Here is a 24,383-nt window from a genome sequence, read left to right on the forward strand (position 1 = left end):
ACTGCAGTCTGGGGCAGTGCAATCTTTTCAAGAGGTCCCCAAGACAAATTATTTTCAAGTGATGCCAAGAAAATAGTCTCCTCTTTTACTCTCATTCTCTTATGAGTGTACAGTGGAGTTTGCCAGAGGCTACAAGGTGTGTGAGGATGTCATTATTTTGATGACTAATGCAATATGTACTTGTGAGTCCTCGTGTTTTAATATTTTCTCAAGTTTACTTTTTTTTTTGAGACAGAGTCTCACTCTGCCGCCCAGGCTGGAGGGCAGTGGCATGATCTCGGCACACTGCAACCTCTGCCTCTGGGGTTCAAGCAATTTTCGTGCCTCATCCTTCCAAGCTGAGTAGCTGGGACTAAAGGCATATACCACCACACAGTTAATTTATGTATTTTTAGTGGAGATGGGGTTTCGCCATGTTGGCCAGGCTCGTCCTGAATTCCTGGCCTCAAGTGATCTGTTCAGCTCAGCCTCCCAAAGTGCTGGGATTATAGGCATGAGCCACCACACCAGCCTGTCTCAAGTTTACTTTCTAATTGAATATTGATAGAGAAAACTCTCTGGGAGCCGTAATAGCTTTTAAGAGTCTAAAGAGGTCCTGAGACAAATTTGAAAACTGCCAACCTAGAACTTCAGTCCCACCCAAACCAGTAGTTCCCACTCAGGGGCTACCTTCTCACCCACTGGGAGCCTTTATGCTGCTCTCTTTGCATGGGAGACTCCTTCCCTTTCTTTACCTAGCTAACTTCTTCAGTCTCTGCTTAGATGTTGCTTCCTCTGGGACATTTTCCTCGATTTCCCAGAGGAGCCTGGTGGCCCTGCTATGTGTTCACCCAGCACTTAGCGCACTACATTGTGATTGCCTATTTTCTGGTACTTTTTTGTCCTTGGCTCCTTCAAGGCAAAAACTGACTTACTTGCTATTATGACTGTGACACAGTGGTATGTAGTAGGCATTCAGTAAATATTTGTTGAATATAGAAAACAATCAAGGAACGGCCAGGCACAGTGGCTCATGTCCATAATCCCGGCACTTTGGGAGGCCAAGGTGGGTGGATCATTTGAGGTCAGGAGTTCGAGACCAGCCTGGTCAACATGGTGAAACCCAATCTCTACTAAAAACACAAAAATTGGCGACTGTGGGAACAGTGGGGGTGCAGAAAGCTCGTAATTCCAACTTCTCAGAAGGTTGAGGCACAAGAATGGCTTGAACCCAGGAGGCAGAGTTTGCACTGAGACGAGACTACACCACTGCACCCCTGCCTGGGCAACAGAGTAAGACCCTGTCTCAAAAAAAAAAAAAAAAAAAAGAAAAAGACAAAGATAGTTCTATCTTGCATTCTTATTACCTAGGGAGAATGAGTTATGAAATAACTAGTTTTCATTATAGTACAGGTTTATTAAAATTAATAATAATAGACTATCTATATATCTTGTGGTATACCAGGCACTATTCTAAGCATGTTGTATGTATTAACTCCCTTAGTGTTCACAGAGTTCCTATGAGGTATATGCTACTATTATCCTTATCTCAAAAATGAAGACATGGATGTATAAGTAATGAGGGGTAGATCTGAGATTCACACCCAGGCTGTCTGGCTCCAGAGTTTCATCTTGTTAATCACTCCAGCCACTGCCTGCCACATCAGCAGTGTCGATCTCAGGCTTATAACATGTATTGAGATCTCAAGGCCATCTCTCAACTCTGTTCATAAACCGGGAACATGACCTGACATTTATATTCCACCCCTAACCCTATGCCCGTGTGAGCAACTATAGCAGCCATTTGAACACAAGACCTCACCAATACTACCTGTCCTCAAGTTAGGGTTGAAATAGGGCAGTTTCAGTAAAAAGTCTCTTTCTTGTTTATTTTTTGTATGTTACTTTTTTCTAGAAGAAATGTTAGGTTAAAAACAAAAAACTTGTACATTTGTTCAAAATAATAAGGTTTTTTGGTAGCACAGAGAAAACAGGAAAGGTTCAATACTTCCATGTACTAAGGTGCTGTGCCACAGGGCAAACTCTCCCTGATGTGTAGAACTCTTCCTGTGCCTCTTAGGTTAACCTCTCTCAAGGTAGCTTCCAGTTTTACTCTGAATAGGTAGTAGCCCAGAATGTTTTGCAGGCATACTTGATGGAAAAGACAAAGTTTTATCTGGCTCACAGAGGTAAGGCCAAGTGGGAGAAAGTATACTGTAGAAAACACGGGATTTATTGCAAAAGATAATCTGAGAGAATCACAATGTAACACTGTAGTGATATTTGGGATGAAAAAAGCATAACTAGGAGATACCTGATCTTTCAGAAGTAGAAAAAAAGTTCTACAAAGTTAAGAGGCTGTGTATCAAATCTTCACCAGCTAACAGTACATGAGAAACCAGAGTTCATCTTATGGTGTTTGACAGAAGTCACACAAAGCAACTTTACTTACCTGGAGAAGTGTCCCATGAATATGGTTTTGCCGGAAACACTGGTCAGTGCAGCTGGGGAGTGTGGCCAACAGAGTTCGAATGGTATTAGGAATGTGATCTATCATAACAAATGGGACCAAGGCACGAGCTGCCATTTCACGGGAGTGATAGACAGGTGAGTGACCACACCTGGGGAGAAATAAAAACACAAGACCATTCAACAGTCATCTCTACATCTGTCTTTGTATATACTTAACATTCTATCTAGCATGGGCTGGAACATTCAGGGGTTAGGGGGAGACAGGAGTTGCTCCTTATTCCAAATGATGTTTTGTATCTGCATTAGTTCTACAGGTGACTTTGCTTTGGTTAAAAACATCGTTAGCATCTATAATTCTTTATCACGGAGATTAAACATAGACAGGCTTGGGAATAACACAATAAACAGGTAGTATCAAAAAACAACTTACTCGTTAACTATTTATTGGGTATTTATGATAAGCAAAAGCACCATGATAAGTGCCATAAAAAATAAGACAGTCACCATTGTCTTTGAAGAGCCCATACTTTGGTTGGCCAGAGGAAAAGTATATTTGAAAAAATGACCAAAAGTACGAGACAGTATAGGAAAAGTGAGAAGCAAGTGACCTTGACATTATGACTATAGAAAATCAGAAGAAGGATGGAACTCAGGAAAGCAAGCATGATTCAAGTAGGCCAAGAAAGATCTGAAGTCATTTCAGCCAAGGGCAAAGTGGTATAAAGCAAGACTAGAAATACTCAAGGTGTAGGTAGATGTGTTTGAATAATGCAGAGGTTCATGAATAACAGTAAAAGTTAAGGCTGAGAAGTGGGTCAGGCCATACTGGGGAGTGCCACAAAGAGCATAGTACATGGTCTGAACTAATTGTTAAGAGAACAAGAGATGGACCTTCAAATCACCAAATCCTTGCCTCTGGGCTGACTCATACCCAAAGAGCTGGAATAAAAGCCAGTTCTTAAATAGTGAAAGTCGTGGACAAGGGTTATTTTGAGATTCTAGAAAGGTCATTGTAAAGGCAGGTCATCTACAAGTCATCTTCATAAACACTCAGAACCTGAAAGGCCATAACTATTTTGTTGAAACTTGTACTTTAAAGCCTCCACAGATATGAGATTGATTGATTGAGAGTAAAGTAAAAGTCTTCACAGATATGAGATTGAGAGGAAAGTCCAATATGCTAAGTACCAGCTTAAATAAGTTCTTGACTAGAACACTCAAGACTTCATGATTTTTCATCCAATTAAAAAGTAACTCAACTTACAGAAATGTCTTAGATGACAAGAATAGGGAAGGTCAGAAGATGGTAGACTCTGCAGGGGAAAAGAGATGGCCTCTTGACTTTCTTCAAAATTAATCTGTGTTCATGAAGGAATTACTTGGTAAGAATCAGGCCATTAGGGCTACATGGCCATGTTGGCTCAGGAGTAGAGGGACAGGGCCCTACAATAGCAATGTTTCTAATACCTTAGAGGTTATCGCCAACGTTTATTCTAATATGCCAAAAGAAATACAGATACAATTTCTGTACAACTAGAATAGTCGGAGCAGAATTTCATCATGGTGTTGGGGGAGGTAGGGGAAGAGGAGAAAGAAGTATGGGGTGAGTTTAAAAAAAATATGCTATTTTTCCCCCTAAGACAGTTATGTCTGTCAGGTAGGTCCTGCAGCACAGTTTCAGGATGGAGAAGAGGTCACCCCACATTATCTGTGGGAAAACAGAGAGCTACGGTTACAGTAGTTGTGACAGTTCCCACAACTCATTCATTTTCTCACTTATTCTTTTTAAATGATTAAATGTTTAATCTGTAACTGGCAAATGCAGAAAAATGTTTGCTTTGGTCTATAGGAAATGATGAGGGTGGGGTCAGGGAGAAACTTCACTTGATTAAAAAAAAAAAAATTCTGAAAATGTTTTGAGATTTAATTAGCAAATCACCTCACTTAGTATGGCACAGTCATTTGTCGGAAGCTTCCCTTTCCGTCTGTCACCCACCTCTCCAATGCACACACTTTGTGTTACAGTGTGTTTTATGTTACCGAAAGGGCTCTTGTATATAAATGTTTCTTTTCAAATACAAATAACTCTGACATGGTTACAGATGTTTAGTTTCCAATTAGCAGTGACTGTACACTAAAGAGTGCCCCTCCTTTTGCTCCTGACTTTTGTAAATGATGATTTCCCAAAGGATACTGGCATCCATACAAGAGGAAGAATGAAAAGTGGGAAAAGTGCCAGTATTTTCTGCTTTTGGATACCCTGTGTTAGGGTAGTTTCCAAATGCACACAACAAGGTTAAAAAGCAAAACAAAACTTCTCCTCAATAAAGTAACACAATTACCAAAAAAGAAGCCAATTCTTGAAGTAATATTTAATTAAGTAACATTCATTATAAAGCAATGGTTAAATATTCCATCACAAATTCTTTAGATGGAAAGATTAGATCATAGACAAATTTATACATATATATGTAAACACTAAGAAAAAAATTTCTAGGTTACTGTTTTGTCACCTACTGGGGGCAGGGAGGGGGTCTGAGGAGCACATTTAGAATCTAGTAGCTATAAGAATAGAAAATTAGAACACCTGGATTTTCATTCTGCTTTGGACACTGAGTTCTGTGACTTGCAAAAGTCACAGAAACCTCTCTGAGTATCAGTACAGTTGAGAATGGTGGCAATGCTTTCTACCCAGTGGTCTGACGTGATGTCTAAGAGAACACTCCAAGTAGGAAGGACTTCAGAAATTCCAAGTTTTTACAGTGCACTGTGCCTGTGTCTAGTAATAGCATCAGTATATTCAAGAATTGCAGGCCTATAAGTGGCCCCAGGAAGAGAATTAAGAACATGTGGTGAATTCTATGCTGCTTTAAAAAGTTAAGACAACATGTTGATAATATGAAGGCAAAGAAGGTCTTTTTTTGGCCACCATTAAAAGCGGTGAGGAAGAGTCTCAAGCCCTTCTGAAATAAGTGGGATAGCCCCTGTCTCTCTCAGTTTCTTCCATAAAAGAAAAAAATACACTTAAGGTCTCAAAGGTCATTTCTACTTTTAACATTCCTTGAAAATCAGTCCCTCTAATAGCCCTAAGCTGTGTTCTAGGCCTGAATACTAGGTCCTCCACAGAATCTACAAGGTACAGACACCAGTGTCTTAAAACTTCTAGCCCTCTCACTTCAATAAACCCTTTCCATGTTCATTTTAATCACATATTTATTGACTGCCTACCATGTCCTCGACACTGTGTGACATAACACATGACACTTTTATTTTTTTTTTTTTGAGACACAGTCTCACTCTGTCACCCAGGCTGGAGTGCAGTGGCGCAATCTCGGCTCACTGCAAGCTCCTCCTCCCGGGTTCATGCCATTCTCCTGCCTCAGCCTTCCGAGTAGCTGGGACTACAGGCGCCTGCCACCTTGCCCGGCTAGTTTTTCATATTTTTAGTAGAGACGGGTGGTCTCGATCTCCCGACCTCGTGATCTGCTCACCTCGGCCTCCCAAAGTGCTCGGATTACAGGTGTGAGCGACCGCGTGCCTGACCGAGACATGATACATTTTTAATAAGAATACTTGCATCCCACAATTGTACAGCACTTGACAGTTGATAAAACACCTGCACACTTGTGATCTCTTTACTATGCAACTTCCCTGTAGGACAAAAGGGCATTATGAACCTAAATTAACAGATGAAAAATAAAATGAAGCTCAGAAGGGCTCAGTGAAAACTCCGAGGGCTAAGTCCAGGATGTGTAAGTAGCGCTCAGGCCAGACTGTGACCCAGAGCTCTCTGGCTACTCAACCTGTAGCTCACACCTGGAAATCAAGGGAGCATAAAAATATCTCCTAGCTAACAAAAACACAAACTGTAATTTATACATATGTGGAAAATTTCTAAATGAGTGTTTTGTTTTTTTTTAAACATTTTAAGGATAACGAAAATATTTCAGAAACTAATGTAAACTATGAACTCTCTCACAAGAGGAATATATTTATGAACATATACACACAATTTCCCATACAGTTTCAGGTTCGTGACACACATCCAAAACCCTTGAGGAGGGAGTTTCCCAGACCCAGGTGGGGAACCTCCTGCTGCTCTGTCGCATACATCAATGACAACACAATGTGGCTGTCAGGTGTGTGCTCTGCTGCATGTGACATAGCAGTGGAGAACACTGCTCACAGGGAACCACCAGCTTAGAGGTGACATACAGTCTGCTCATCACAAATCAGTGTACCCATGCAGACATACACAGCTGTAGAGTGGCACAGAAAAGTCAAGTGGGAGGCAGAGCTGCAACAACTTTCTGGAACAGATAAAGGGCCTTCAAATGAGGGTGAAGTACACACTTGAGCTTAACACTTGAGGAACCCAGAGGAGTTCAGAATGCAGTACTCTCAGCAAAAAAAAGGACCATTGAGCTGAGATCATGCTGACTTCACCACCTTTCACAGAGTGGGGGCTAAGCTTTTTCTACGTGTTCTTGTTTCATATCTACCATCACAATGTGTTCTTTTTTTCTGAAAGATTTCAAAGGAAAGTGGCTATACATCACCAAAACTGTCTCTGCCCACCCACATCTGTAGGGACGTCTACTGAATACCTAGCACAAGCACACACTTGGTTAGGTACCAGAGAATCGGAGAGAAAACCACCGCCTAGGCCACAAGGAACTTAACAGTCTAGTGTGGAACACAGAAGAACCAGCCAATGATTCTCAGGCCATGAGAAGTAAACACAAGCTGCTGCTGCTGTGTAAGTGCGACGCGTGTGTGTGCGAGTACTAGTCTAGGTGATCATGCCCAGCTCTGCCTAAGTGGGGAGAGGTGGGGAGAGGCAGAGAGCGCTTGGGTTTGGCAAGAAAGAAGTCCTTCCCCAGACCTGTGCCTTTCCCTATGTGAACCCAAACTGCCCCCCAGGGCATCCAGACAAAAGGAAAGGAACTGAGATTAAGTTACTAGTATGTGCCAGGACTGGCTAGGTGCTTTAGATACACTATTTTAATTATTTCATTAATCTGCATCCCAAGGTCAGTGTCATTATCCCTATTTTAAGATGAACAGAGTGAGGTTTCCCAGCATACTTTGGGTCATAAAGTTAGCATAAAGTCCGCATTTTAATTAGGGTCTGTCTACCTACAAAATTCAGTCTTTGTAAGACTTTACAATGCAGTTGCCTCAAAATCCCCAGAGCCTTGGAAAAGCCAAATGTTTCCAAACATTCAACCTAATCACACTAAGGTATGAACGACTTAGAGAACCAACCAGTCTCTAATTTGTAGACCGCGAAGCAGAACAACAAAGATGATGCTGATAATAGCTAACATTTCCTGAGCATTTATTAAAGACCAGGCTCTGTAGGTGGTACCTCATTTAAATCTGACAAGCCAGAGTGGCTGAGAGAAACTTTGTAGGCAACATGGGGGAGGTGTTTTTGAACTGAGGGAACTTTAAGTCTCAGTAGCATTGGGTGAGTCCCCGTATGTCACAGGAACCAGAGGCTTCAAAGTCTCCAAATGGCTTCAGGATCCAGCCAATATCCCCTTCCATCCTACCTCATTAACATAATTAACATTCCCCCAGTTCCTCCCCATTTCCTGACCCACCTCCAGTCCTGATTCTTATTTTTCAGGTGAGGCTATATCATGTACAAAACAGAGGCCCCCAAACTTCTGTCAGTGATGAAAAGGGCCATCCACTTGCTCTAGATGGCCCTACTTAACCAAGCAGTTAGCATCTTCCAAGCTGGGGTGAGTTCAAAAAAGCTATGTCTGACCCTGATCCCACCCTGCCAACACACCCCCTAAAACCTCTCACTAAAGTTACTCAAGAATGCCAGCCATACCACTATGGTCTGTTTGTCCTACAGCACAGCTGTCAGCTCTTGGGAAATGGTCATCTACTGACAAGCCAAAGTTGAGACAACCCTATTTAACAGGCCATCTCTAAAGGCTGGGTGAGACACAGCAGGCTGAGGCTCTGGATTATACTACTTTCAAAAAATCTTTCTTTCTATATATGTTTTGGCAAGCCAACTAGCGTTTGCACATTCCAGTTCATTCTCACTAGAGTAATGTCCTTTTACTCTTGTACTTTTACTCCTGTACTGAAGAGGGAATTCCTCTTCATCTTCTAACTATGCTAAGGTATTACATTTTTGTTTAGAGACAGGGTCTCACTCTGTCACTCAGGCTGGAGTTCAGTGGCGAGATCATAGCTCACTGCAGCCTTGAATTCCTGGGTTCCAGTGATCCTCCCACCTCAGCCTCCTGAGTAGCTGGGATGATAGTCATATGCCACCAGGCCTAGCTGATTTTCTTTTTCTTTTTTTTTAAGTAGAGACAGGGTCTCATACACCTGGCCTCAAGTGCTCCTCCCACTCTGGCCTCCCAGAGTGCTGGGATTATAAGCATGAGCCACCATGCCTGGCCTCTGCTAAGGTATTACCTTTTTTGTGAAACTTTACTGTACCTCCTGTGATCAGAATCAATCACTTCCTTCCCTCTGCCTACTGCAATTGCATATTTAGCTCTGCCATAGCAGCCAGTGCATCTCACTTACCTTCCCCACAGTAGCTCTCAGGCATCATCATGTCTGCTAGACTGAAATGACTTTGAGAACAGAAACAGGGTCTTCATAGTTCTTTATCACGGAGCACATAGGACAGGGACTTAAGAACATGCTCTGGAACCCAGCAGACCTAAGTTTACATCTGACTTCTGACACTTACTAGTGTGTGACTTTAGATAAAGTCAGTAAACCTAAGTTTGTACCTTCTATAAATGGGGAAAAGGAAGAATGCTCATTTCATAGGGCTGTTGTGAAGTTTAAATGAAATAATGCATGAAAATAAAATGTCTAGAAGACAGGCAGGTGGAATAATTTGAAAATAAAACCTTTATACACTTTACAAATTGTTTTTCTCTAGTGCTCTTTGTCTCAACAACTGACTGAGGAAACAGGGCCTGGCCTGTACCAAACAGGCTCCAAGTGCTCACAAAGGCCTGCCCTCCTCCTTCCCCTCTAAATGAGCTGGAAAGGAGAGGAGGCTTGAGTTTCTCTAGGGCCTATTCACTTGTTTATGTGAAGCCCATTAGCTTTATTCTCCAGGTCCAGGGCCCAAGTCTATTTTCTGTCTACTCTACTGCTATTATACCAAGATTTCTTTTTCCTTTTTGTTGTGTGTGATTCATAGTTTTAAATCTCGCCTTCAGGAAAACATGTATGTGTGGGTATGTGTGCATGCATAAAAAAGAGAAACCACACACACACACACAAAGTTTGTATCCAGTGAATTGGAAAAAGCAGATATTTCTGCACGTCCTGTAACTATTAAATATGTTTTTGTTATAAATGTGGCATTGCTGAAGCCCTTTTCCACATTCTCAGGTGAGTTCAGTGATGGCCAAGGTTGCCAGATTCTCTAGTTGTTCTTCCTATGCCAATATTTCACTCATCAGAACTAACTGCTCATCAGAACTAGCTGTTCCTCCACCACCACCCGAACTAGCTGCTCCTTTTCTTACAACTCAAATCACTAGCACATAAAAATTGCATTGACTGTAATCTTGCCCTCTGCATAGCTCAGGGATTTCTTTATTCAAATATATTTCCTGGAAGAGTAATGAGTTCGGGGCTTTTAAAGTTTGATTTTTTTAAAATCCTTGGTGTGGGTAGTAAGGAGAAAACAAGAGCCGTAGACAGTAGCTAAGCTAAAAACTGCACATTTCCAGACACACAAAGTAACTTCAGGTAGAATGTTTAAATACGTTATCTATCGGGCAGCTCAAAGCTCTTTGCAAATTAATTCTAAGCAACACATTAAACCCTTAAAAAAAATTATGAAGAAATGCCAACAATAAGCCACAACAGAACATCTAAAAACTGTACTGTGTGACCACTTGAGACAAGCCCAACCACAGAATCTAAGCCTCAGAGAAGCATGCTTTTGAGGTCACCTTCACACTGCCTCCCAGTGACCCAGGCTGACAGGCCACAGGCTAATAACTCCAGATGAAATGTCAGCTGCTGGGAGCTAGAAATCAGCCTCCATCATCTGGACATCCCTCCACTTGCCCCTGCAAGAAACAGGCACAGCACTCAGCAACCTAACGTGGCAGAAATACAGGCCTGGCAGGTGCAATGGCTATGGCTACTTGATTCATACCATCCCCTTCAGTGCTAGGAAATAAGGCAAGGAAATTTTCCAGCACGGAGGGGTGAAGGTATACAATTTGGTTGTTACTTTAAAAGCTCTCTAAACAATGTGCTTTAATTGTTCACAATTATAAATATTCTTAAATAAATGAAAAGATGCATGATTTCTGAATGCTAATTTCTGGTTACTTGCTGATCAAAATGTAGAGATAAAGTATGAAAATTACATTTCATCTGAAATTTCATTTAAATGTTTCGTCATTTTTTGAGACGACAACAAATACAATTTGAAACTAAATTTTTCAGATCCCAACCAAATGTTTTAGACAGCTGGGAAGCAGATTCTTCTCAGGGGCACTAAAATGTGCTATACCTTAGCAATAACTCTTTCCCGACTCTGGGAAAAACATGGAAAAGACTTTATAGCAAAGTACATACAAAGACATTGGGAGCCCTAGAAAATAAAAAGGAATCATCTTTCCTAAGCAAATAAAAATAACTGCTAGACTTAGTTTGAAAATTTGGCATAATCTTCCCTCCCAGTCTATCTGAGGGGTTTCTCTCTGACCCTGTACCAATGAGCCACACTCTGGTCTACTGTTCTCCTCATGCAACAGCTGCAACAGCATTCCGGATCTACCCTCGTGTTTCTTGGGCTGGGATGAGCTGCATGTAAGGGCTGCTGCATATGCAGACTGAATGAAAGAGCTGCACATTCCTCCCAATGGCGAAACCCTTCACAATGTTTCTGCTTAGCCTCCACAAACAACCAAGAAATGAGCACATTCAGGCAGCCACTGACTCTTTAAAGGGGGCTGAACACAATAACACTTGACCTCTCAGCATGTCTCCTCCTTTCCTTGCAGGCAGTGGATGGGTCTGAGAAATCAGTAACAGGCTGGCTTTCTTTTGGTGTGGACTGCTCAAAGGCCAAGTTCTCAAAGTGATTTAATACAGTTGAAACTCACACCATTATCCTTTAGCGCAAGAGATTCCATATTTACAGTGATTGATTTTTCAGTTCACAAACACAGGAATGGGTAGTCATTTTAAGATACTATACAAAGGAATAGAGAGAATTTACCATCTTATTTTTTAAACCCTATTATATATAACCCTACTATATATAGATAGAAGGTTTAGAAAGGAATGTTTTTATTGCCATTAAAAAACTTTTTTTTTTAGCTTTCAAATTTTCTAGAACCTATGATAGCTCTCTATAGTCACATTAAATACATATTTTTATTCTAGTATTCAAAGTACTATAGTTCTAGTCCAAGACTGACTGGACAAATCATAGGTGCTGAGTAAATTTTTCTTTGACCAATTTAACTTTTCAGGTGATTATCTCTGAAATGTTATTAAAATCTTAGACAATCTAAATATCCTGTGAGTCAAGGGAATGCTCAACATAGACCAATTCTATTAACTTCCCTTTTTGACAATAATCTGTTACATTTCTAAAAGATTCTGATATCCATACTAAAAGGAAGGAAGGAAAAAAGGAAGTGAAGGCAGGAATATTTACTGAGTGCCTGCAAGACGCCAGGCAATGTGCTAGGTACTTGAAAACATTTTCTCTCATTTTTAGTCCTCAGATAAACCCTTTAAAATAAAGTACATAATATTATATAAATGTATGTGGGTTTTCACTCTAGATAGTCTAGTGGGAACATAAAAAGAATGATGAATTCCCAAATACAATGTAACCACAACCAACTAAAATGCCTTGTGCCAATTTTTTTTGTTGTGATAATGAATGAGGAAACCTTTAGAGGCAATTTATCCCACCAATTTCAATGGCTGGAATGCATATTTGCAGGTCTCATACATAAGGAACTATCTAAATATGTTTCCTACTGCTCTAACTAGTGTTAAACAAAATAAAGCCTAAAGCTTTATTCAATATTAACTTTAACGAAGGCAAATTAGTCACCAGGACTTTGAAGTAAGTCATCCACCAAGTTGCAGCCATCAACCAACAGTTTATGAAGAACCCCACGTCAGACTGCGACAGGTTCCACAAATGCTGTGGCAGTGTCCCCTGATGTCCTCTCTCAGTACTGATCACCTCAGGTCAAATAACTTACAGTCATTCAAAGTATAGTATTAATTTTGTGCTTGCCTCGGCAGCACATACACTAAAATTGGAACGATACCGAGAAGATTAGGTTGGCCCCTGAGCAAAGTATGGTATTTATTTAAAGACAAGTTTGAATTGCCCAAGAATAAAAATCTTGAACCATAGTAACGACAAGAAAAGACACATACATGTCAGCACATTGGCAGAATCTTCTTGGGCTTAGAAGAAATACACAGTCATCAGCTTTAAGCGACTTTTTTGGTGAAGTGAAACCTGCTGTGAAGCAGAAGCACTTACACGGTTTCCTTTGTGTCTCTTACGCAAGGCTACTTTTAAGACATCCTCAGATTAAAATATGAGTATCTAACAATGTGGCCACAGCAAGTTACGTAATGTCCTTTCACATCCTCATCTGTAAACGCATATTAGAATAAATGATCTCTGAAGTCCCCTTCAATAACAAAATTCAATCATGGACATTTAAACATTCCAGGCAGAGAGCTATCTTTTTTATTTTACAATATCATTATGACCTCTCTTGCTCCATTGCTTAATCTCATAATATTGATGCTAATAATAAAAGTTTTCTATCTAACACTAATCATACTCAATCTTTCTATAGTTGGAGCCAATTTTCTCTAGTTTGAGCCTCTGTGGAGTTGGAGAACAAATGACCAGTGTTTTCTACACACAGGAAAACCCTTCATTAACTCTATTGGAATCCCGTCATGAAAGCACCCTTTACTCTTCTGAGGGCTACAATCACTCCAACCCCTTTCATCATGTAGAACCTCTTCTCTAGAATCTCATTAATTATTTTGCATCTACAGAGGGTTAAATGAATCTTCCCAATGCCATCAGCTAAAACGATTGGTGCTACTACTATATGAGAGAAATTTGAGTATTTCTTTTAATTTGATTGCTTTGCAGAGACTGCAATTTGTTTTTGCTAAAGCTAATTAATGCCCCTGAATGACCCTCCTCATGTTTCACAGAAACACTTCAAGCTAAAACCAGAAAGAATGAATTTTTAAAAATAATAAAGTACAAGGAAAGTTTTCAAAAATTCTAAAAAACTGCTTTTTTTTTTGGCCTGGAAAAATGACACAAAAGAGCACAGATATTGGGATACTAGCAATAGATTCATTCAAGGTACCTTTTCTCAAATGAAAATTGCAATTAGGTAAGTTGAGTCATATTTCAGCATGCCTACAGTATCCCAAATAGACTATTGCCAGTCAGTTTTTAAATACCCCCTGAGAAAGTCTGACATCCTCCTCTGGTTATCCCTGTGCCCATGTTTACACTGCCAGTCAAAAAAATACTTCCTTATACAGTATAATTATACTTGCTGCAATTTAATTTTGTTTTTCTGGTTCTACATGCCAGGGAAAAGAGAGAAATCTATGCCTAAATGACTTGCATCCAAAATATATTCAGAATAGTAAGAAAACAAAACCAGGCATGATGGCTCACACTTGTAATCCCAGCACTTTGAGAGACTGAGGCAGCAGGATTGCTTGGGGCCAGGAGTTCGAGACCAGCCTGGGCAAAATGAGACCCCGTCTCTACAAAAAATAAAAAAAAAAGCCAGGCATGGTGGCATGTGCTTGTAGTCGTAGCTATTCAGGAGGCTGAGGTAGGAGGATTGCTTGAGCCTGGGAGGTTGAGGCTAAAGTGAGCTGTGACTGTACCACTGCACTCCAGCTAGGTTGTCAGATCAAGATCTCATTTCTCTCTCTCTTTTTTTTTTTTCCAAGATCTCATCTCTTAAAAAAAAAAAGAGAGAGAGAGAGAGAGGAGAAAAGAAAGCAAACAACCTAACAGAAAAACTGCGTCAAAGTTTCAAACAGACACTTCAGCAAAGAAGATATATGAATGCCAAATACATGTAAAGATGCCCAACATCCTTAGACATTAGTGAAGTTTAAATTAAAACCCCAGTGACATACTACTACATACTCACTAGAAAGGCTAAAGTTAAAAAGACTGAGCATACCAAGTGTTGGCTAGGATATGCAACAATTAGAATCCTCATACTCTACTAGGGCGAATGTATAATCACTCTGGAAAACAATTTGGCAGTTTCTTAACAAGTTAAATATACACTCACCATTTAGCTCACCTGTTCAATTCCTGTGTATCTACACTAGTGAAATGAAAGCCTAAGTCCACAAAGAGACTCGTGCATGATTGTTCCTAGCAAGTTATTTGTTACTAGTTGATGGATACAACACAAATGTCGTTCAACAGCTGAGTACACAAACAAATTGCAGTATATCCATACAATCGAATACCGTTTGGCAATAAAAAGAAACAAGCTACGGATACACCTAACAACATGGCTGAATCTCAAAATAATTATACTGAGTGAAAAAGCCAGACAAAATAGAATGCATCCTGTATGATTCCATTTACTTAAAATTCTAGGAAATGCAAATTAATCTATAGCGACAGAACATAAAACAATCATTGCCAGGGAGGTGGGGAAGGGGAGGTTGAGTAAGGATTACAAAGGGCGATGGCTATGTTCCTTACCATGATAGTGATGATGGTTTTATGGGTATATAAAAATATCAAATTGTATACTTCAAACCTGTGCAGTTTATTTTACATCAATTATACCCCCAATAAAGTTGTTTCTAAAAGAATAACCTTTCATATACATTAGATAAGTTAACTTACACATCCTGTTGTGCTTTCTTAGCCTCCAGCTCCATCTCCAAAACATCTCAAGTCTTCTCTTCCTCAAATTAAACAAGCCCAGCTATTTCCTTTAAACTTTTACAATCAGAATTAATGTTTCCTTGTGCTCTTTTAAAAAATCAAATCAATAAACATTTAAATCCTAACAATCACACAAGAATTAAAAAACAAAAAATATTTTTTAGGACAATGTTCTGAATCTTTCACATGTTCTAGACAGGCTCAGAGATGTTAACTGACTTGCCCAAGCTCACAAAGGGAATGAATGTATAAGCTGGAATTCAAAGTCAAGTCTGTCTCACTGCAGAGCCTGTGCTAGTTGCAAAAACGAGTGTTCCCCATCTCTGATATTTTTACCACCATAGAAGTGAAGAACAATAGCACATATTAAAAGAAATGCGATTTTATTAATTTTAAGGACAATTGACAGCTCCAATTATTCAACCAAGTGATGCCAAATTTGTTGGGCCAGCTTTAATAAACTCACCTGCTGTATTGAGCGGTATGATTTTGTAGTGGTTATTAAGGTAAAAGATTCCCCTCCCACATTCTTGATTAGATTAAACCTGCTTTCTAATATTTTGAACAGCCTTTTAGTTTGCTTATTCCATCGTGTAAAGGTAATTTTCAACTCATACCAGTTTTAGTCACCCTAAATTCTGACAAACAGAAGCTAAATCAGTGGATTATTCTTCAATATATTCCAAATGAATGCACAATGGAGACTGCTGTGCAAAGTTAGAAGATGAAACAAAACTGATTACACACACCTATACCCTGCCACTAATTAAAAATATACTAGTGTTACAAGTATACAATTTCCATGGTGGTGGTATCTTTGTTCAGAAGCATGGTACCTTACCATATAGCTGAAGCCCTCTAGCATTTAATTAGGTTACTAATTATGAGAGGAGTCACATTACCTTCAAGTCTTTCCCTGGATTGTGACCAAGACTTAGTATATTAATTTCATGGTGATTGTGTTTTAAGATGGAAAACATGTCAATAAAGAATACTGATCACATCTTTCAAAGTGTCCAGGTGATGAGATTTTAGCTGTGGCAGTTTGAAACATTAACTAGAAGAAAATACTGCTAATTCCCACTGCCAATTTTGATGATCAGATGGTATTTTATGTTGGATTTTAAACATGAGTAGCATTCAAAGTCTTCACAGGGGATATACACATGAATATAAAAAGAAGAAAATTAAGTGACATTCATGATTTCTGAGTTCGATCAATTAACAAATTCAGCCTCAATTCGTTATCATCTTACTCCCCAGCTTTCCTCCTTGCCTATCAAAATACTACTACTACTAATAAAGTCAGTGCAAAATGTATGAGTCACTCTTCAGTCATGCCAAGTGCATAACCTTCAATCTACGATTAAAAATAAAGTGCTATGTGTGAAATTCAATACTGTTTAACTTTTGGGTGCTAAAATCTAATAAATATAACATTTCAAAAGAAATTAAACAATCTGGATCACTTCTGTCCATTTTCATGATTTCATCAGGAGATTTCTATGTCTTTGACTACACTTGCTAGTGTTCAGATCCTGGGTAAACTGGCGGAATTTGGCGTCACTTAGTTTATAATCTGTATCACCAGTTCGTACAAGTCACAGAAAAGTTCTCCATTCCCCTATATACTTCAAAGCATTTCATTTATTATTCAAATGATTCTTCTGACAAAACTATTAGTCAAGAAGAAAATAAAGAAATCTTATTTTTTAAAAGACACACTTTCCACACCAGACTGCTTTAACTAACCATGCTATTCTTGGCAAAGTCTTTATTTCCTAAAGAATACATTTACTTTCAACTTTTCTTACCTCTGAGAAGGTCAGGGCTTGCTTTTACTCGTTTTCACTCAAAGTGAGCTTTTATATATTTTAAGTTTACCTTAACTTCTTCCTAAGTCCCTATATTTTCTAGCCTTTTCTAAAGAAAACACTAAATTTAAGTATGTGAAAGGTATTGAAGTCATAATGAATGTCTCATAACTACCTTCAAATGATGCTAGGAATGAGTGCATGAGTTTAATACACACAGGGAAAAAAGAGACATCTTTAGTCAGAGTTCTGAGTTAAGGGCATTTGGGGTTAACGATAAAAAAAGCTTCATGATTTGAAATAGGGTTATTTTCTTTATTTCCCTCTCTCCCCTCTTCTCTTCTATCCTAAAAATTCATACTGTAGCTATGTCATAGGGTTATTTTCTTTATTTTCTCTCTCCTCCCTCCCTTATTTCTTTCTATCCTAAAATTCATACCGTAGCTATGTTACCAGGTAACATGTTTGCAGGGTCTGAGAAGTTTCTTGGCTTGATGAGAAAAACACAACAGTCTAGTCCGAAAACCCCACCACCACCCCACCCCATTACCAGTGAGGCTGAGAGGGCTGGCTGAATCATAAGTCAGCAGTCTTATTAGTAAAGATGGGTTGGGCTTTGGACAGAATCTAATACAGCAGCGTAAGGTGAGATACAAATTTAATATGGTCAAGAAATATATGCTTGGCTACTTAATGGCTGCCAGATACCACAGATGTACTACATCTCTATTCGTGGAACATTTGAATACCACTATTTGATAATCGAAGCCTTAGGCACTACTATTTCAGGCATCAAGAGACCCATTGCCACTTCTTTCAGTTCATTTGTAGAAAGAGGGCAGCTATCACGGTTCAGAGTCCATCTTTTTTTTTTTTTGAGACGGCAGAGTCCATCATTTTTAAGACAGAAAGGGCTCTTTTCCAATCCCAAACTTCCTAGTATGTTCATATGATGGTGACAAAATGGTCTTTTCATCTTTTGCTGTTCATTAAGGTATTCGGTACTCACAGTCCCACGGTTCTTAAACGGATACATAATGCTTCATATGCAACAGCCATCCCATTCAAAATAATGCAGGCCATGCAGCCCACCCATGTTGTACAGCTGGCCCTCAGAATCCTCAGAGGATTGGTTCTAGGATCCGTGAGATGCTCAAGTCCCTTATGTAAAGTATGCACAGTATTTGCATATAACCTATGTATATCCTCTGGTACACCTTAAATAATCTCTAGAATACTTATAATACCTAATACAATGTAAATGTTACGTAAGTTGTTACGTCATATTGTTTTTACATTTGCATTATGTTTTATTGCTGTGTTTACTTTTTCTCCAAATGTTATTGATCTACAGTTGGTTGAATCCATAAATGACTGGATGAGGTCCAACTGTATTTCCAACTGTGACTGAAGTACTGGAGCTGTCAGGAAGCAAGTAATATTTATTTTTGTTGTGGTAAAACCTACATAACCTAAAATTTACCATTTTAACCATTTTTAAGTGTACAGTTCAGTGGCATCAAGTACATTTACCAAGAAGTTTTATTTTAGATTCAACTGGACTCTGGCCTTGATGCGTGGATATCTAGTCATTCATTGGTTGATACTCACGGCTTCACAGAGATACACGTCATTCTATTTCCAGGTAACCTCTTGGCTAGGTATTCGAAGTCAGATTTCATCTAACATACTATGGTTTGTATGCTTGAGGTGAGGAATGAACCACCAAAATGAAGCATTTGTCTATTTCCTTCCAGATGAAAGATAGAAACTTTGATCTTCTCTTCCTTGCCATTAAACCTTTCAGAAAATAAGGAACCCACTATTCCTTGACCTTTGGGATTTTTACAAACTTCAGACTGCAGTTCAGAACATAGACTAGAAACCATCCAAGGAAAACATGCCCCAAATGAACAGGATATAAACAAAACTGTAACTAGGTAATTAATGGTAGGGATTTGACTCCCCTCACTGCTTCTCTGATAACAATCTGGCATTTTATCAGCAGGGTCTTTTATCTGGAAGGATTCACTGTGTTCTGCTGCTTGGAACTATTCCGGGAGGGGACAAAGACAAGCTTTCATCTTAGAAAGGAAATGGAACTACATCTAGAAGGGGTAAGAAAGAGTCAAACCCGTAAAAAGAACTCCAAGTCTTTCACTGCCAGAAAGTAGAGGTAAATGGAAAACACGATGCCCTGTTTCACTAAAAACACGAGAGCAAATTCTAATGGGAAAGAAATCATTGCAGTCTTCCAAAGGTGGCAGCTTGCTTTCTCCCTTTGTTTTGAGTTCTACATCTTCTCCCCAACGTATTCTATTTATCTTCCTGTCAAAACCAAAGAAAAATAAATTAATTCATACTATGGCATAAATGACTACTAATAACTTTAAGTAATTTGTGTCCCACTGAGATGTTCATTTTAGAAGGGATCAAAACCATATACTAAAAGAACGAAAATCTCCAAGGTTTAGCTCACAATGGAGGAGGCATCTGAGAAAATTAAGTGGATAGAGGGCACTGCTTATGACCTGTCAAATCATTTAATATAGGTTTCAATTACCCTAGGGGTAAAGCTGGTCTGGGTCAGTGGCTACGGTGGAGTCAGATCTGGCCCTTCCAGTGGCATCATTCTTAGGGAAAAAGGGACTCTTAACGGGAGTATGTATTCATTAGTAGCAGCAGAATGTGCTCCCTTTATTCCCTCTCCAAACATGGGCACTCCACTCAGATCTCATAACAATGTCATGGATTGGTTATGGAAGAACTTAGAAAAAAACAGGGATTTAAATTCCTCATCCTACTTAGAACTCAGAAATATTTATCCTAGGTTGGGCCAGGGTGGGTGGCCAATTACAAAATCTACAGCCTGGGGCTTCTGTGCCAGATCATGGATTGCCCAGTGATACTAGTTCTCTTCTGTCAGGCTGTGGAGCCCCCGAGGTTCACATCTAGGGCCCTCGTGACACTTCACGGTGGGTCAGGCAAGGAGGAGGACACAAGGAAGCTGCTCTGCTGGCTAGCTTTCAACGGGGAATTCTATCAGGACATGGCATTCTAAAGCTGCTACTTTAGAGACATGTTCAACCATGCAGCAGAATGCAAATCTCTCTCTAGTCTTCTCAAGTTTTTCCTAAGTCCAGTTTTCATTCTGGCTACAAATTAAATTCTGATGTCTTAAATCATGCAGAAAAAAAGGGTGGGGGGGGATAATAAATGATTGAATTATAATAATTATATGACCCTGAAGCTTAACTAGAAAAAATAATTATATTTCTTAAGTTTATCTTCAGTAGACTCATGCAGGTTATAACTAGTATTAAGTCAATTTTACTTTTCATTTTATCCAAACCAGAAAGAAGTTGAGCAAAAGGGATTCTCCTGGGAAAAAAAAAATGAATAAACATTTAAGCAAGAAACAAACCAATGCTACTCTCACATCACCCAAAAAGACAGATTAGTGTCTGAAAATATTTTCTGCCCACTGCTTTGTAAATTCTTTTCTTGTCTGTGGTGACACATCCTTCAGTAACAATTCAACTTTTCCTGGGCTACCTAGATATATTTTTCCACAGTTTCTGCTAAAACAGATGCTTCTTTCCTGTATGATTATAATAACCAAAAGGGAGCAGGCTTATTTATACAGCAGCCTGTAGATTTCATACACATATATATTTTGTGAATGCTCTGGATACTATAGAGACTGAACAGAAAAATCTCATTAATGTGGGCACACCTAATTTTGGTTTTGTGATTATTCAGACTGAGATCTACTACAGCCTACTGTAGGACTGAGAGTTTCCATCTAAAGTAGACAGAAATGTGGCATCTCTTGGGGGCTGGTGGTCAGGGCACAAATGTCCCAGATCAGGAATTTTCCCTAACGCAAAAAACCCCAAGGGACACATCTCATCCTCCATGTACCATCCACACAGGTTTTGGCTGGTAACCTTTGGATAATAATGAAAAGTGAGAAATAGGACTATGTACACAAAAGATATAAAACTGGCAAACAAAGGTGGGTGTGAACCTACTTCAGAAGCCTTGAAGTACAGAAAATCAACTAACACCTTAACCAGATACTATTGTTATTTACCCATTAAAGCAGTTTCCTAAAGTTATTATATGCAATCTGAAGTAACAAAACCTTCCTTTCATATTATTCAGTAATGTAAACACTTCACAGATTTATATTTCCTTTTTTTCCAAATCAGTTTACAATTACTATGTAAGAAAACACTGGCAATTTAAAAAATTTTCAACACGAATTGATATCCTCATGACTGTTTTGTTTATAAGAGAGTAAAAAGAGAAACCATCAAGTTACTATATGTGAAAGTACACTCTAAACTTAAATTCTTATGTAAACATTTGCTATTATTGTTTTTTTCCTAGCAACCCTAAAGATTTTCAAAATTATGTAAAGCAGTGGAAACTAAGATGACATACTAAAGACAGATAGAAAACATATTTTCTAAGAGTTTAAAAATTATGCATAAATAGCAGCCCACAAATAATCTCATTAAGATTTTATGCTTCTTAGCCTCAAGCCACATTCCCTCTTTACTAAGACACTTATAACTGTGCAATGACCCATGATTTTCTACAATAAGGAAAATTTCTTTTGTAAGAAATTCTCAGTGTTTCTCAAGAATCTCAAAACTTCAGTTGAGCCAGTTTTATTTAGCAACCTGTCACAACCACTTAAGCTTTATTGCAAGTTTTTCTTCCTTTTCTCCTGATTTCAGATTAGAAAATGAGACTACTGCCAACGAAATGTCCAAGGGGGGAAATATCTCAAGAAAGCAAAGTCAGTCCAAATGTTTGTTAGGTAAAGCTGCAGGTTAATTTTGGCATGCTGAGAACTACTACAGTTGAGAACTCTACAACTAGGTTCTAGAGCCAGATTGTTTGGGTTCAAATCCACAACTTGTCACTAACTAGCAGTATGAGCTAGGTAGGACACATTTCGAAAGTTCTTACTGCCCAACATTCCCCCACTCTGTGGAATGGGATAATAAGGACAATGACCTGATAGTGTTGTCATCATGATTAAATGAGTTAATATGTGTAAAGTCCTAAAATATTGCCTGGCTCATAGTAAACATTTGCTAATTATTATCATTTATCATTAACCAGGATGGAAAAAAATAGGAGCAAAAAAGATAGAGATAAGAAGCATCATCAAAAAGGATACCTCATTATGCCAAACACCGTATCTGTCTGATTCACCACCGTATTTCTAGTGCCTGAAACATGTTGTTTTCAATAAATATCTGTTGAGTGAACGAATAAATGAATTTGCGCTGACTCCTTAGGGAGTCACTTTTTGACTGTGGGCATATTATGTCTATTCTTTCTGGGCCTTGGCTTTTCGCCTCCAAAGAAAGGTACCAGCACCTGCTACTTGCTACCTCAAACAGATGATAATCAATGTAAGAAGCAAAGCAAATAATTTCAAACTTACTGGAGGGCTTTTGGAAGTCACGGATTTTTTAAACCAATGCTCCTTTGTTACTGGGCATGCATGAACACAGTCACTGACAATGGGAGGAGCCTCTGTGTCACCCTGAGTCCTGATTCTGATATGCTTCCCTTAAAGAAGTCCCCTGACTGCAGCTAGCCAGGTAGAGCAAGATATCAGACATTGTACTAGGCCCTAAAAGAAGGCTGCTCAAACGTAAGTGTGCAGAGATAACTGAAATTCTCAACTTTCGGATGTGTGTGGGACGCGCAGAAGGAGCTGTCCAATCGAAAGTTGAACTCGTGATTCTACATGAGTTCTAGATCTAGGACTAGGTAAGTGTAAGTAAGTAGTAACCCCAGGAAGAGCATGCAAAGTGAAAAAGAAAAGGTTTGAGGGCAGGACAAACAGGTAGTAACCCCAGAAAGAGCATGCAAAGTGAGAAAGAAAAGGTTTGAGGGCAGGACAAACAGGTAGCAACCCCAGAAAGAGCATGCAAAGTGAAAAAGAAAAGGTTTGAGGGCAGGACAAACAGGTGCATCAATGTTTGAGGGGCAGCAGGAGGAAGGGAGCCCTCCAAGGAGAGAAAGAAATAACAGCCAGAGAAGTCACAGAAGAAAGAACTCAAGGAGAAGGGAGTTTGCAATAGCATCAAACTCCACAGAAAAAGCAGAAATGAGAAGGAATGAAAAGCACCCAGTGGCTTTTTTAACAAGAAGGTCACTCCTAGTTTACCTTTGTTTGTGCAGTTTAGTGAGGTGGTGGAAGAAGCGGCCAGGCTGCAGTGGGTTAAAGGAGGGGAAAAGTGGAGACTAAACCCAGACCCCCTTTTCCAAGAGCCTGGCTATAAAACAAAGGAGAGAGCTGTGCGTGGGCAGAGTGGGTATCTCCATGGAGAGAGCTCACACCTGATGGCCTCCACATCTTCTCTTGCAAATGAGAGGTGATGAGAGTAGGGGTGTTGGATTGAGCAAGGGCACAAAGTAGGCCCTCAGTAAATACACTTAATGGAAGGATGAACTGGTGATGAAGAGTGATCACAATATAAAGTGACAGAGAAGAATAAATGGTGAAGAAGAGAATGTCTGTAACTGGTTGGAAGGGAGGCAAGACGAACAGTCAGAAGTCACAATGTTCAAAGTGAGTGAGGAAGGAAAAAGTAAAAGGACGTGAGGGTGAAGGTATCCTGAGCAGCTGATGTAACGTATGTAGCTTGTTTTTACTAGAAGACTAGAAAGAAACAGAAGGGTGAGGACCAAGGCCCAGAGGGAAAGGGAAAACCTATTCCAGCCAGAGAAAGCTAACCGAAACATGCTATGTCATTATTTTTCCTTGTCCTCATTTGAAGCCTTCTATAATTTATCTTTACCTTCTTATTCTATTTCCCAATTCATATTTTCTTGTGGAAGAAAAAAAATACATTTTTGATCTAAAATGCTCCCTGCTGTGTAGGATGACTGCCTATTAGTCAGCATTTGGGGCTTGGTAATGTGAAATCCTTTAATTCAGCATTAAAAATGCCTGTGGAACATCTTTGCTACAATTTTTGAGAAACAGTTTAAGAACAAGGAAATAAAAGTTCTGTATGGAAAAACACTGTTAAGATACTTTAAAATGTTAAGTATTACTAAATGTAAATTTTTTTCCCACTACAATTCATTACTTTCACAAGACTTAAATGCAA

General features: G+C 39.3%; 1 protein-coding gene, 1 long non-coding RNA gene and 1 other non-coding gene across 11 annotated transcripts in view; 2 read left to right on the forward strand and 1 right to left on the reverse strand.

Moving 5' to 3' along the window:
• Positions 1-24,383, reverse strand: part of THADA (THADA armadillo repeat containing) — a 359,588-nt gene that overhangs the window by 168,794 nt on the left and 166,411 nt on the right. For all 8 annotated transcript variants that reach the window (XM_021924785.2, XM_021924787.2, XM_021924786.2 and 5 more), the window contains one exon: positions 2,432-2,600. In XM_021924785.2, the coding sequence (XP_021780477.1) occupies positions 2,432-2,600 (169 nt within the window). The remainder of the gene's footprint in view (positions 1-2,431; positions 2,601-24,383) is intronic.
• LOC116270273 lies at positions 7,136-22,452 on the forward strand. 2 transcript variants are annotated; one of them, XR_004178244.1, is made up of 3 exons: positions 7,136-7,210; positions 19,244-19,352; positions 22,375-22,452. It is a non-coding gene; the product is annotated as an uncharacterized LOC116270273 (long non-coding RNA). The 2 variants fall into 2 exon arrangements; XR_004178243.1 differs by lacking the exon at positions 7,136-7,210 and adding an exon at positions 8,123-8,204.
• On the forward strand, positions 12,729-12,835 carry LOC116270396. Its single transcript, XR_004178437.1, has one exon. It is a non-coding gene; the product is annotated as a U6 spliceosomal RNA (small nuclear RNA).

Source organism: Papio anubis, chromosome 14, assembly GCF_008728515.1.
Source record: "Papio anubis isolate 15944 chromosome 14, Panubis1.0, whole genome shotgun sequence".
Lineage (NCBI taxonomy): Eukaryota > Metazoa > Chordata > Mammalia > Primates > Cercopithecidae > Papio > Papio anubis.